Genomic DNA, 14,516 nt, shown 5'->3' with positions numbered 1-14,516 from the left:
TATAGATAGGAATTGTGCATCCAGTTTCAGTAATATAAAGTAAGTTACAGATTTGGTAGGCCAGGGTGGGGGATCCTTGGAGGAGTTGAATATGTTTTTTTTAATTTTATAGGTGGTTTAAAAGTAACATTAAGATTGTAATGGTGTAGAATTCCATTTATTTTATCTGATAACCCTTTAATATGTGGGATAGCTATGGTTTTACTGTAATCTATGTTATTTACATTTTTTGATGAAGTTTCTGAAGAACTTTATTGATGGTATTTTTTGCAATATAGACATTGTTTATAAATGTATTGCTAATAATTTGTAATTCTTGTCTTGTTCATTAGAGCAAATTATTACAATTCTGTTTTTGATTTGTTAATGACTCCAAGTTTTTGTGAAGGGGTAGTAGGAGTTAGTATGTATATTTATTGGCAGGTATTGGTAGGCTTACAGCAGATAGCAAAGGATAGACTGAGGCAAGACGTGTGACCAGTGTATCCAGGAAAGGAAGTGAGTTTTGATTTTCAATGGTAAATTATATGCACTTATGCTGTTTGTTCAGGCGACCGAGGAAGGTGTTTAAAGTTGGATGGCCATGTGGCCAGATAACAAAAACATTGCCAAACTGCAGATTTTAAAGTAAAGGAATTTAGAGTACACTGCCCAAAAGCGTACATATAAAAGTTAGCATGGTGGTGGTGGTGGTGGGGGGGGGAAATAATGGTGAGCCCATGGCTTTACCTTCTTTTTGTAAGTAAAAATTATTTTGCACAAGAAGAAACCAAAATTCTAAGAACTCTATCACTATGTTTCAAGTAAAAGAAAGAAAGAATAACTCTCTTTAATACAGATGGTATGCAGGTGGCAGATGCAAAAGTTATTGTTCAACTGAGTGCCCATTTTGCTACAACCTATAAACCTGGTGTATGCAACATAGAGCTCAATGTCACCTCCACACTAGAGGAAGAAAGATGTATGAGGAGGAGGAGGTACAAGAGCTGTTGTATAAAGTGAATATAAATTTAGTAATAGAGACTGATTCTATTGGCACAGATGCTAAAAGAATGCTCAGCTGATCTGGCATTCTCTGACCTGTCTATATAATTTGCATCTCAGCAGAGGAAACATTCTACAGGAGTGTATGACAATCCCATGCACAAGGATGGTGCAAAGACCGATGTGTTTAACTATCGAGTATCTCTGAAGAAGTGGTAAAGATTTTGGAAAAGTTGGTAAGAGATTGCATACAGAAATGGAGTGACAGAGAATCTATACTTTTCAATAAACAGCATGGGTTTACTAAGGAAAGGTTACATTTAAGTAACTTGCCCATATTTTATAATACTGTAATCATTGAGTTAGACAAGGAGAATGGATACACCATGATAGTTTTGGACTTTGCTAAAGGTTTTGACTGGGTTCAATGTGGAAGGCTACTGCATAAGTTGGAGGATCTGATTATAAACTAGTTTGGATAAGAGGATGACTGATTGATGGATATCAAAAAGTGGTGTATGGAGGGAGGGTGCTCTACAAGATTTAAAGTGACCTGTAATGTACCCTAGAGAACAGACTAGAGTCAACTGTTATTCAATCTTTACATTAATAACATTGGAAAGGATTTAACAGGAGACATACTACACTATCTACCAATAATTGTCCGAACACCTCTGTTAAGGAACATTCCAGGTTTGTTAATAACATAAAAACTGGTGTACAGATAGTAGGAAGCAGTATTTCATCGTAGCAGTTAAACACAGGTGGTATGGCAAAACAACGTGAACTCAGTGACTTCAAGAGATGTGTCATCATGGGCTGTTACATTGGTGGCATGTCCATAGGTGCCATTGCCACTCAACTGGATCAACAGTTGGTGAAGTGATTAACAAATGAAGATGTTCTGTCATCACTGGTGCAGGAAAACATCCAGGGCAGCTGCCAAAAATGACTGACAAGGACAGGAGGGTGTTAAAACGGGTGGCATTGTAGTTAGTTTTTGCATATTAATATGCAAAAACTAACTACAATCAGCACAGACCATCTGTGATGAGTTCCAGTGCACCAGTAACACTATGGTGAGCACTAATACTGTATGAAAAGAACTCCATTTACTGGGTTTCCATGGAAGAGCAGGGGCACATAGCTGAACATCACAACAATGAACAAGACAGGCTGGCCTGGTGCAAAGAACATGTGAAGTGGACAATTGACCAGTGGAAAATGTTATTCTGAAGAGATAAATCAAGGTTCACTTGTTTTTAGTCTTTTGGCAGGGTGTGGGTGTGGAGGCAGCCTGGTGAATGCTTGTTACCACAGTGTGTTGTACGAACAGTAAAGTTTGATGGTGGAGGAGTAATGGTGTAGGGTGTATTCAGCTGGTTCGGATTGGGATCACTGGTTGTTGTCCGTAGTTCCATGAAGGCAGTCAGTACCTTGATATTCTGGATAATCAGGTGCTGCTTACACTTATGGAACATAGATGACAATGTCCCATGCCACAAAGCTGTAGCTGTTATGGAATGGTATGAAGAGATGGGTGTTAAATGAGTACCCTAGTCTGCACAGTCCTGACCTCAACCCCGTCGAACACCTATGGGACGAATTGAAGCGGTAATTGAGTTCCTGAGCAGCACATCCTCGATCTGTTGCTGAACTCAGTGCTGCTTTGATGGAAGAATGGAGACAAATTCCACCTGATGGTTGCCACATATTGGTGGAAAGCCTCCCTCAAAAGGTGCATGAGGTGATCAAAGCCAAAGGTTGACATACCTGATATTAGGGTTCGCCTGCTGGTATCAATTGTGAATTGCTACAATTTACAATTGATAGTGTCCAGACAATTATTGGTAAATAGCGTATTCGCTGGTGATGCAAAGATAGGAGATAATCAGAATGCAAATGATATGGAATACCAGTAGAAAGATTTGAATAAGCAGAATTGCAGGCATGTGAAAATAGATTTTAGTTCAATGTCAGTAAATATAAAGTTATGAACTTTGGTGAAATGAGATAAACAGTGGCATATTATATTGGAAGGATTATGCTAGAAGAAACTGATCAGGCTAAGGATCTTGGAGTTTTAGCAAATAGAAAGGTGAAGTTCAATAATGAATACAACAGCTAAGTTATATTCACAGCAAAGATTGTGAATGCAACTTAGAGGTTAACTGCAACGCTGAAATGACCACTAACATGTAAGAATAAGAAAGTCGTTTTGACTCTTTCAAGACTTTGATATGACCTCACATTTAACTGAGGATTCAATTGCTATTAATAGTTGAATCTGTAAATATAACAAAACTGAAGATTAAATATGAAAATCCTAATGTTGAGGTAAATTATTCCAACATAATAATTATGAAACAATAAAAAATAATAATAATACATAAAAAATTACGAATAATATAAAAAATAAAATATATATTGTAAATATATATATTATTTTATAAAATAAAAAATATATATATTATGCACATATGCTTCTTTCCTAAGAAACATTAATAAACAACCGATCTCTCTCTCTCTCGCATGCACGCACACTCACCTCAGAAAATTAAATTACTTTTTTCATATTTTAAAAGCAATGGTTTGCGACACTTGGTGAACTATCCCAGATGTTCCAATCTACCAACTGCTTTGAAGCACTGTGAACATCAGCAAATAAAAACCAATATTCACCAGGGTAATTTCTTCAGCAGCCAAATGAAATTAAATCAGGTGAATATGGGGAATGGAATACTTAAAGTCTATTCCTTGACCTATCAATGAGACTGGAAAATGTTCATCACAATACATCTTGGTATCATAATTATAATGCAGTTGGGGACCCCTTTATCTACATGATTAATAGTAGACACAGATACCTAAAACATGAGAAAGTATGCAGCAAGAGTAAATATCCCTTCAAACAAACACCCCCACAATATCCTGAATGACACATCATACTAGAGTGTAAATCCTGATATTCATTGCCTTCTCTACATGAACGTTAATATCAGATTTTCTAAAGACATACAATTATGTCAGTTCCCTATACTAGTAAGCATGCGTGTTGCATGATATGGTCAAACAAACAGGTCCACATCCTGATAATAACCATCTACTTTTACCTGCTTGCAAGTATTCACAGAACTTAACACAAACTTTAGTTCTAAAATTCCTTCTATTACATCACTTTTGTGATGTAATAGCATTTTGAATGCATTACATTACATCCCATTCATGGTGGGCATCACACATAGCCTCATACCAGTCTCTGACATCCACCTGTTTGGCCCTCTTGGGAAGCATCTTGTAATTACTGATTTAAAACAGATTTTTAAGCTTAATGTGATGTTAAACAATAGCTCAGAGTAGGCCTAGAATTCTATGATTAGATCAATTAAATTATGATGTAGCATATGTCTTAATTTATGTAGTGACTATGTGAAAAATAGTCACTACATAAATGTAATTGTGCTTCAAATAACATTCTACTTGTGCAACATGGCCTGTGTATTTTCATTTTCCAGACATCCCTCACATATTTTAAATGCTTTAAGGTATTTTTCACTTTTGTTTCTTTATTATGGGTAACCGATCTACATTTTTCTTTAAATAGATGATCTGGTAATCTTTCCAAGTTTTTGAAGAAACACTATTACCTATTCATAATAAATGGTACAGTATTTTTGGGCATATTATCTTCAAATTTTTTATTTGAGATACCAGCCAACCAATTTCTGGCATTCCTTACAACTAATTCATCTCTCCTGACTGCTGACTTTAGGGAAGATGATCAGTGCTAATTCATCTTCAATATGATCATTGTGAACATTAAATAACTCCTTTAAAATATTTGTGCTTTAATTATAAACTTCTTTCTATTTCTACTATGGTGATGCGAACTTCTCATTTAAATAGCTGGTATGTAGTTGGCTAACCAGAAAAAAATATGTGTGAAAAATAAATAGTTAACTTGTACAGTGAGCAAGAAGAAACGATAATAACAGGCAGGGTGGAAAGGAAGTAAGGCAAGGATGCTTACTTTCTCCTCACCTGTTTAGTATTTATGCTGAAGACATCATGCATGTAGCACTGGATAAGCTTAAAACAATAATTAGTATATGTGGTAGATTGATCAACAATCTGAGGTACGCATATAATACAGTACTCCTTTGTAATGACAAGGAAGAACTATGGCAAATCTTCGATAAAGTTATTTAGATCAGTGAACAGGGATTCTCAAAGGAAATACAGACAAGGGAAGCTCCTGAGAAACAAGTGTACCTTAACAGAGAAAGAACTGAGGAAGTCAGCAAGTTCAAGTTCCTGGGATCTATTATTAATGTGAATGACAGATGATGTCAGAAGATGATTAAGAATGGCTAAAACAACAGTCAGACTTGTCTAAAATCTGAAAGGAAGGATCAATCTCCACAGGAACAAAGTTGAGGATTCTGGATGTAGCTGTTTTTCCAACAGTGATTTATGGATTTGAAACTTTGAACCTAATGAGGTCTAATAGGGAAAGGACTGCTGCTTTTGAGATGTGGTATTACAGAAGGCTGCTGGGGATATCATATATTGAAAAGAACAAAAACAGATAGGTACTAAAAAGGATTGGTAGAATTTTAATGACCCTTAAGGATATTGACAGAAAGCTGAAATACTTTGGACATATTGAGAGGAATGGAAGCAGGCCTTCTCAAAAAGTAAAAGAAGGTAATATCCTGGAAAAAGAGGAAGGGATAGACCATAATTGAGAGGGATAGACGGCATGTATGGCATGACTGATCTTCAGAGAGTTGAAGCTTCCAGAAAAGCATACAATAGAACCACCTGGCAAGGACTGCTGTGGCACATCACTGAGCCACTGTGTAACCATATGGCATCTGATGATGTCCAATGAACAGATGGATGAACTAAAATGAGGTTGGCAAACTAAAAATAATGGATTAATATTATATTGAAAAGCACAAAAACAGATGGGTGCTAAAAAGGATCAGTATAATTTTAAGGACCTTAAGGATATTGACAGAAAGCTGAAATACTTTGGACATATTGAAAGGATGAAAGGAGGACTTCTAAAAACAGTAAAAGAAGTGGCGAACTAAGAATAATGGATTAATATTCTACTGTGGAATGATATCATAAAATCTTTAGATGGCAGATCCCCCCCACACACACACACATCCATACTGTGTATGGGGGGGGGGGGGGTTCTACTACCCCATATGTTAAATCCATATCTGTTTGATATGCTTTTTAAAGGCTCAACATGGCTTGGATAAAATAACCATTTCATCTCAAGAACAGAATTCCCAGATTATCTAATTCTTATCCTGACTAGTATTGAATGCATTCTGATACGTTTTCAACTTTTCATGGTTTTAAATAAAATAAAATAAAAAAAAAGTAAGCATGAGTTGGATATTAAGTAGATAAATATCAATCAGTTACTATACTTGTTAAAGCTATTTCTAAGAACTCAAATGAATTTTAATAATGAAATTAATGGAAATGAATTATGACCTTACCTCCCACATTTTCATTATATCTTGAAAGCTGAAATCTCTTTTAAATAAAATAAGTATCCATCGAAAACAGAAATACATATGGCCAGAATCATGGCTTGCTGAGGTAAAAAAAAAAAATTACATTTCAGATGGAGATATAATTTTAAGTGCATATATATATGTTGATGATTACAATCTACAGATATCAGGTTCAACACTAAAATGAAATATTGTAAGAACTGTAGTTTTCTTACTATACAAGAATAAATTTAAAGTTCTTATTGTCAAGCTATGAGTGTTGTTGTAAAAACAGACATAAAATAATATACCATATTTAAATAAAAGTATGAATGAAGTAGAATGTATGAAAGAAATGAACTATATTCGATTTAATGGGAGGAAAAAAAAAAGCCATAAACCACCTCCTGGTTAGACTTAAATCAGTCCCCAACATTTATATATGCTTCAAATTTTCTGTTCTTGTATATCTGATAATATTCCTTTAATAAATGAATCTGGATTAAGATCTCACTGGAAATTTAATGTAATTTCCTCATTTCATATAACTGATTCATTTCAAATTAAAAATAATTGATATTATTATTATTATTATTCACCTGCAGGGAGTCCAAAGACTCATTGAGGGAGGGTATCTACTCTACACCTCTGCTTCCACCACTCACAATCCACCAACTGACCATACCTACACCAGTGCCATCTACCGCAGGCCACCACTGGTATTTCCACAGACAGACAACCACAGACAAACATCCATGCCCATGGCAGGATTCGAACCCACAGCCTCTTGACTGGAGAGCGGACACACTAACCACTCGGCCAGCCATGCTAGCCGAGTGGTTAGCCTGGCTGGAAAATATAGAAAAGTTTATAAGGCAGAAAACTGGAATAAGATGGTAACAATTATTTTAATTAAAAACATGACATTTCATCCAAATTACATAGGATTTCTTCATGTGTAAACATGGAGACTAGTAGACAAACAGTAAAGACTAACAAAGGATAACCACTGTGTAGTTATATGCATGCATGAATAAGTAAACATACATGTACTGAACAATGCAATAAACAATACATAGCAGTTGTCACTTTTTGTCAGTCTTTACTGTTTGTGTACTAGTTTCCATGTTTACACATGAAGAAATTCTATGTAATTAGGATGAAATGTCATGTTTTTAATTAAAATAATTGTGTATACACACACACAATATTACAGAGAAAATCGGTGGCTCACGTGTCAGAGAACATATTATCAAAATGTCAAGTGCCTAAATTTTTTCTTCAGATTAAACTTTGTTTTGAAAGATAAAACATTGCATCATATCATTAATCTACATCTATTAAAAAAAGGTTTTGCAACAAGGCATTTAATAGAAATTCAAATTATGACAAACACAATACTACTACTGTTATCTGATGCAAGGAAAATTCTTTTTGTAGTAATGAAATTACTCTGAAAAAGTGAATGGGCTATGTTTCTATGGCAATTCCACCCACCAGTATGTGGAGGAGGGGAGGGATGAGTAGATAAGCCGGAAATTTTGCATTTCAAAATTTTGCAGGATGATTAGGATATACTGGCAGACTGGGCAAAGGAGAATGGAAGTCAGTTTAATATGGCAAAGTGTAAGGTTATGCATTTTAGGGTGAAAAGATTATCAGCTGTATACCACATTGGTGGAGCTGTACTCCAGCAAATTGACGAAGTCCGAGACATGGGAGTGTTAGTAGATAGGAAGTTAAAGTTTAGGTGGCACATAGCAAAAGTGGCTAAAGCAGCTCATCAGATCACCTGATTAATGAAGAATTCTTTGACGAGCAGAGACAAGCAGGTTATTGTTCCTCTTTATCCAGCCTTGATAAGACCCCATCTAGACTGCTGCGAACAGATCTGGGCGATAGGGTTTCTTGGTGAGGATGAGAGGATCCAGAAGCAAGCGACAGAGATGGTAACAGGTCTATGCAATGAACCTTATGAGAATACGTTGGAGATTTGCGAGTTGATAGGTGGAAAATGGGTGATATTATTGAGACATACAAATTACTGAGGAGTTTTTTCCATTAGTAATTTGTATTATTACAGGCAACTCCCTCAGAGGAAATTTTTCAGAACAGGGCTGGTAGTGGGAGAACTAGTGGCCATCCATGGAAACTGAGTAAGAGTGTAGTTAGAAAGGGTGTAAGAACAGATCAGATCAGATAAGATTTTTTTTTGTTTGGAGAGTGGCGAATGATTAAAATAGGTTGCCATAATCTGTCTGTAGTGGGTGCCATGTCTGTGAAAGAGTTCAAAGCAAAGTATGATAGATACTGTGCAATTATTGGATAGTTCTTGATAATGTTTATGTTTAGGGCCTCGCTCGATGAGTCTAAGGACTCCTTGGAGTAGCCTGTAGTAATAATAATAATCTTATCACCATTAACGTCTGCACACTCTCTAAGCATCTGATATCAAATCCATTCAAGGGCAGGCCATTTCTTACACTAGTCTTTTCTACCATCAAACTACTCCACACATCCAAAACTCACTTCCATTTCTTCTATATTGGCTACACACAGCATTACTTGCCATCCTTATTAATTCATTACTATCATATCTAGGTAATAAACTAACAATTTTCACTTTCTCCTTTTTTCCATCAAGTATTTAATATCACTACCATCTCTTTTATTTTTCTTTTCTGTTTCACTAAGGCAGTCAATTAAAAATATGGAATACTAACATCTATATATAAATAGCCTACTCGTGAAATAACTTCATGTGAGAACTTTGTTTGCTTACACTTGGATAAAAGGTTGGTCGATTGGTAGAGCCTCTGCTACTAATGGCTCATGCAAAAAGTTAAGCAAGTTTGAGAGCAGTTAGTAGTTTGAAGGGATCAATTGTTCCACGCTGTTGGCACATTCTCCCTCGATGAGTCTTTGGACTCCCTGGAGGTGTCACATAAAAATAATAATAATAAAGGATTACAAAAGGATATATTTCTTGGTATTTTGAAATTAATTTATAACATTGTGAAAAACCTTTTTACAACTTTCTCTATGGAAGTCATCACATCCTTTATTTCAGCTCCCAAGAAGCTGAATGAATGACTATCATCAAGTACAAATTTAATTACTGATTCACTGTACCATATTACTTCTTTTTTCTTGAATTCTATACTCTTTTTCAGGTTATCTTGGAAGTAGCAGAATAAGCTACATTTCCGGCTTTTCTTACTATACGCTTACGTTGCATAAAATAGTTCCTTAAATTTTTTACGTTATCACATTGTGTGGTACTTTGTATATAATTATTTTAATACTTCCTTACTTGCCAATGCTAGAATTATATGTTTCATACCATTAAACCGTTACAGGGAATTTATTTTTTGGAATCTCTGCCAAGTTTAGGGTAAAGTCGGCAGTCAGCAAAGACCATGAAAGTTCCCTGTAACAATTTAATGGTATTATTATTACCAGCAACTCCAAGGAGTCGACAGACTAATCGAGGGAGGCCCTAACATCATGTCAAGAACAACTATTCGACATTCACACAGTATCTATCATACCTCGCCTTGAACTCATTCACAGTCATCGCACCCACAACAGACTCTGGCAGCTTATTCCACTCATTCACTACTCTCCAAGTAAACAACCTAGCTCTAACACCCTTGCTAACCACACTCTTGCCCAGCTTCTATGTATGGCCCCCTAGTCCTCCCACCACCACCAGTCCTATTCTCAAAAATATCTTCTGAATTAATCTTATAGAAACTCTTCAGTAATTTGAATGTCTCAATCATATCACCTCTTTTCTGCCTATCAACCAATTTCTGCAACCTACAAATCTTCAACCTGTTCTCATAAGGTTCATTCCATAGACCTGCAATCATCTTGGTCACTCGCCCCTGGATCCTCTCTACCTCCTCCCCATCAAGAAGAAACCCTGACGCCCATATCTGTGAACAGTAGTCTAGATGGGGTCTTATCAAGGCTCGATACAGAGAAACAATAACCTGTTTGTCTCTGCTTGTTCAAGTATTTTTCAGCAACCAAGTGATTTGATGAGCTGATTTAGCCACTTTTGCGATGTGACCCCCTAAACTTCAACTCCCAATCCACCAACACTTCCAAATCCCTGGCCTCGTCAATCTCCTGGAGTACGGTTCCACCAATGTGATATACTGCTGCTAATCTTTTCACCCCAAAATGCATAACCTTACACTTTGCGACATTAAACTGACATCCATTCTCCTTAGCCCAGTCCTCCAAACTATCCAAATCATCTTGCAAAATTTTGACATCCTGTGCACTCACTATTGCTCTATGCAACTTTGCATCATCAGCAAGCCAATGAACACTTCCTCTCAGATCCTTTCCTATATCGTTAATGAACCAATTGCAAAGTAGTGGTCCAAGAACAGAACCCTGTGGCACACCACTAGTCACAGGTCGTCTTTTGGACTCTACTCCTGAATAAACCACTCTCTCTGATATCTCTCCATCGACCACCCCCTCCTATCCATCTCACCAACCCGATATCCATATCCTGCAGTTTACTGATTAGAATTCCACGTGGTATACTGTCAAAGGCCTTAGCAAGGTCCAGTAGAATCTCTGTAAACCCATCACCCTTCATTCACCTTATCCAGTTCAGCTGTCACTGTGTTATAAAACATGAGCAAGTTACTGAGGCATGATCTACCCTTCACAAAACCATGCTGTCCCCCATACAGTATCCCATTTTCATCTATCCAATCCTGTATTTTTCTCTTGATTAATTTCTCCAAGACCTTGACAACGATTCCTGATATGCTGATCGGTCGGTAATTTACAACAGCAGTCTTGGAATCTCCTTTATGCAGTGGAACTATTTTCCCCTCTTTCCACCCCCTTGGGAGTAACCCAGACCAGAGACTCAAATTAAACAAAATGGTCAAGGACGCTGACAATTCTTTAGCCGCTTCACGTACGACACGAGCTGGTATACCATCCAATCCCACAGATGTATTGACATTGAGGTTTTGTAATAGACTATTCACCTCCACTTCATTCACCACAATTCCCGTATAAGCTATTGGTTCATTCATTCCTGCAATGTTACCACCCGGATGATATACTCTTGCAAAGTGCTCGCTCAGTAATTCCACTATATCAACTGATTCAGTTACCTCCCTACCATCGGCATTCTTTAAAATCATTCTGCCATATACATTTTTTCTTTTACTTACCAAATATAGAAAAAACTGTTTGGGATTCTCTTTAACATGCATGGCTAATGTTCTTTCATAATCCGCTTTTGCTTTTCTTACCACACTCGTTACCCTTCTGGCCTGCGCTTTATACCGTTCATGTGGCTGCCGGTCACCTCTCTCCTTAAATTCCCTCATGAAACATATAATATAATTCTAGCATGACAAATTTAGAATAAGGCATCTACAGCCTCCTGTTCCATATCACCAATAGTATCTTGCTAGACAGCCAACATTTTAAAATCTGAAAAGGCTCTAAAAGGAATTTATCAGGTATGAAACTCTTGCACTTCGTCATCACCAATTTCCTGATATGTACCCTCAAGGGATATTCAAGCAACTATGACAGCACTACATGATGAAGTTTACATTATTATTAATCTCCTATCAACAACTCTCTCCAAATTAGTCTATTACTTGTTAATACTCCAATATTTTCATATCTAGCATTTCATGCATCTAAGGATTTCATGCATCTAGGTGAATTGATTCATCTTACTGAATCAATTCACCTAGACCTTGGTCTTCATCTGGGTCTCTTTCCTGCCATCTTAGCATCAACACTTGTTTTGCTAACCTTTCCTCACCTATTTTATTTAAGTGGCCATCCCACCTTAGATTAGCTCTGCTTACATGTTCTTGAATGCTCACAATGTCGAGTCTCTTTCCAATATCTTCATTTTTTAATATGATTCTACCATTGCTGCCATCTATCCACTCCCCTAATACTGCTGAGAACTCTTATATCTGTGGTCTCTAGCCTTTGATCAAGTGCTTTATTTCTAACCCAACTCTCAGATCCATAACTTAAAACTGGTATGAACACTGTCTTGTATACTGCTAGTTTGGTTGATTGGCTAATTTTTCTCTTACTCCATATAAATTTATTCAACTGGCTTCCAACCATACCAGCTTATTCTGTGGTCCATTTCAAAACTTCCAAAATTAGATACTCCATTCAGAATGCAGTTCCTGCCTTTTTCATAGCTTTGGTCTTTTTAATGCTAATTTTCATGCCAAATTTGAAAATCCTCTTGAAAATTTTCTAGTATCATTCTGTCACTGCTTGGTTCGTTTAACAATCTTTCAAAGTAATTACTTCAGACATCTAAAATATCCTTATCTTCAGTTTTCATCTTTGATTCCTTAAGGGTCAAAGCCAAATAACTGGGAGGAGACCTCCACATCGCCTTTCAGGAATGCAGAGAACCCAATACGGCTTCTGACCTAATGCCCAAACCTCACCTTCATATGGTGCACCCTGTTAGTAGGTATCTACTAGGTACTGAATGAATGAGGATGGTCTAGCAATTTAGGACTTAGCCAAGGAGATAACGTGTTTCCTTGTTTCTTCAGAGTTTGCCACTGAGACTCTGAGATTTGGTTGTTTGCACACAGTTTCATTTTTCTTCAATAATGTTTGTATAGTTGAATCTACAGTTTACCTATAAAAACTGCTCAACTTTAATTCTTTTTAAAACTTTCTTACATACTGTTCTTTTAATTTTTATCCTACTTAGCAAAGTAATGGTCACTTCCAATTTCAAATCCTGTGCACAGTCTTCTCTCCACATGATCTTGTGAACATATTTATTGTGGAATATGATGTTAGTAATGACTAGCCTGCATCCTGAATAGAAATCAAGTAGATACTTACCCTTATTATTAGCATTGACCTTTTCTCCAAATTTTCCCAAGAGATCCTATATACCTGGTGGGATTCATTTCCTACTCTGCTGTTTAGATCTCCAACAAGGACCACGTTTTCCCATTCTCTTTATGTCAGCATCCTACTTTAATGACTTGAAAAATTCCTATATTTCTTCCTTGGAAGAATCTTCTGTGGGATATGTGAAATATTCCATAGGCACAAATAAGTTTCATTGTCCATTTCCCCATTTTGAACTTTGCTCACATAACAATATTTTTATGTTTGGTGTTGAATGCTATTACCACTCTTACTTTTCTTGATCGTTACTGCCTGAATATAACATCCTATACTTATTTAGTAAGATCTTGCCTGTTTTGGTCTTCCATTTCTCAGTAATGCCAATTATGTCCACATGGTACTTTTCAAACTTTTTTGCAAGTTTGATTTCCTTTCTATTAATACTCCTTACATTGATGGTTCCTGTCTTCGGGTCTTCTGATGTTAGATTTATTCTTCTTTGTCTAGCTGTTAAGCTGGAGTTTGTTCCAACAGTTTCTATTTGATGTTTTTTTTTTAATTTTTTTTTTTTTTTTTTTTTATGTAGCTGGAGTTTGTACTTGATCAAAACAGCAGAGGCCATGTTTAACCAGGCAACAGCCCAACCAGCATGAAATCTGATTATGTACAATCATATGCATTTGTGGTTTAAGCCAATAGAGAGTACTATTTGGTCGGCTAAGTCCTAAATTGTCAGTCATCCTCATCTGTTTAGTACCTAGCAGATTACCTACTAATGGGATACACCATATGAAGTGAGGATTGGCCATTGGGGCAGAAGTCCCACAGTCCGTTCTCTGCATTCTTTCAAGGCAGTGGAGGTCTCTTCCCAGTTATTTGGATTTGATTCTTAAGCACCCCCTCCTCACTGCACTTAAATAAAACATACACTAAAACCAGTATATTATCTAACACAGACAAGTTACTGCAGAAGCATTACGACTATTACTAATGTTACTAGTGTAATGCTACAGTAGCAACTTGATCACTCTGAACATACCGTATTTTTCGGACCATAAGATGCACCTTTTAACATAGAAAAATCAATTGAAAATTGGGGTGTGTCTTATG

General features: G+C 36.5%; 1 protein-coding gene across 2 annotated transcripts in view; it reads right to left on the bottom strand.

Annotated features, from left to right (window-relative positions):
* Tbc1d15-17 (TBC1 domain family member 15/17) overlaps positions 1-14,516 on the bottom strand; it is a 305,943-nt gene that overhangs the window by 44,326 nt on the left and 247,101 nt on the right. For both annotated transcript variants that reach the window (XM_090404708.1, XM_090404709.1), the window contains one exon: positions 6,507-6,604. In XM_090404708.1, the coding sequence (XP_090260834.1) occupies positions 6,507-6,604 (98 nt within the window). The remainder of the gene's footprint in view (positions 1-6,506; positions 6,605-14,516) is intronic.

This window comes from Typopeltis vanoorti, chromosome 15 (genome assembly GCF_054136105.1).
Source record: "Typopeltis vanoorti isolate ZY-2024b chromosome 15, IOZ_Tvanoo_1.0, whole genome shotgun sequence".
NCBI classification, from domain to species: domain Eukaryota; kingdom Metazoa; phylum Arthropoda; class Arachnida; order Uropygi; family Thelyphonidae; genus Typopeltis; species Typopeltis vanoorti.
The sequence above is the reverse complement of the archived record's forward strand: the minus strand, read 5'-3'. Positions and strand labels throughout refer to the sequence as shown.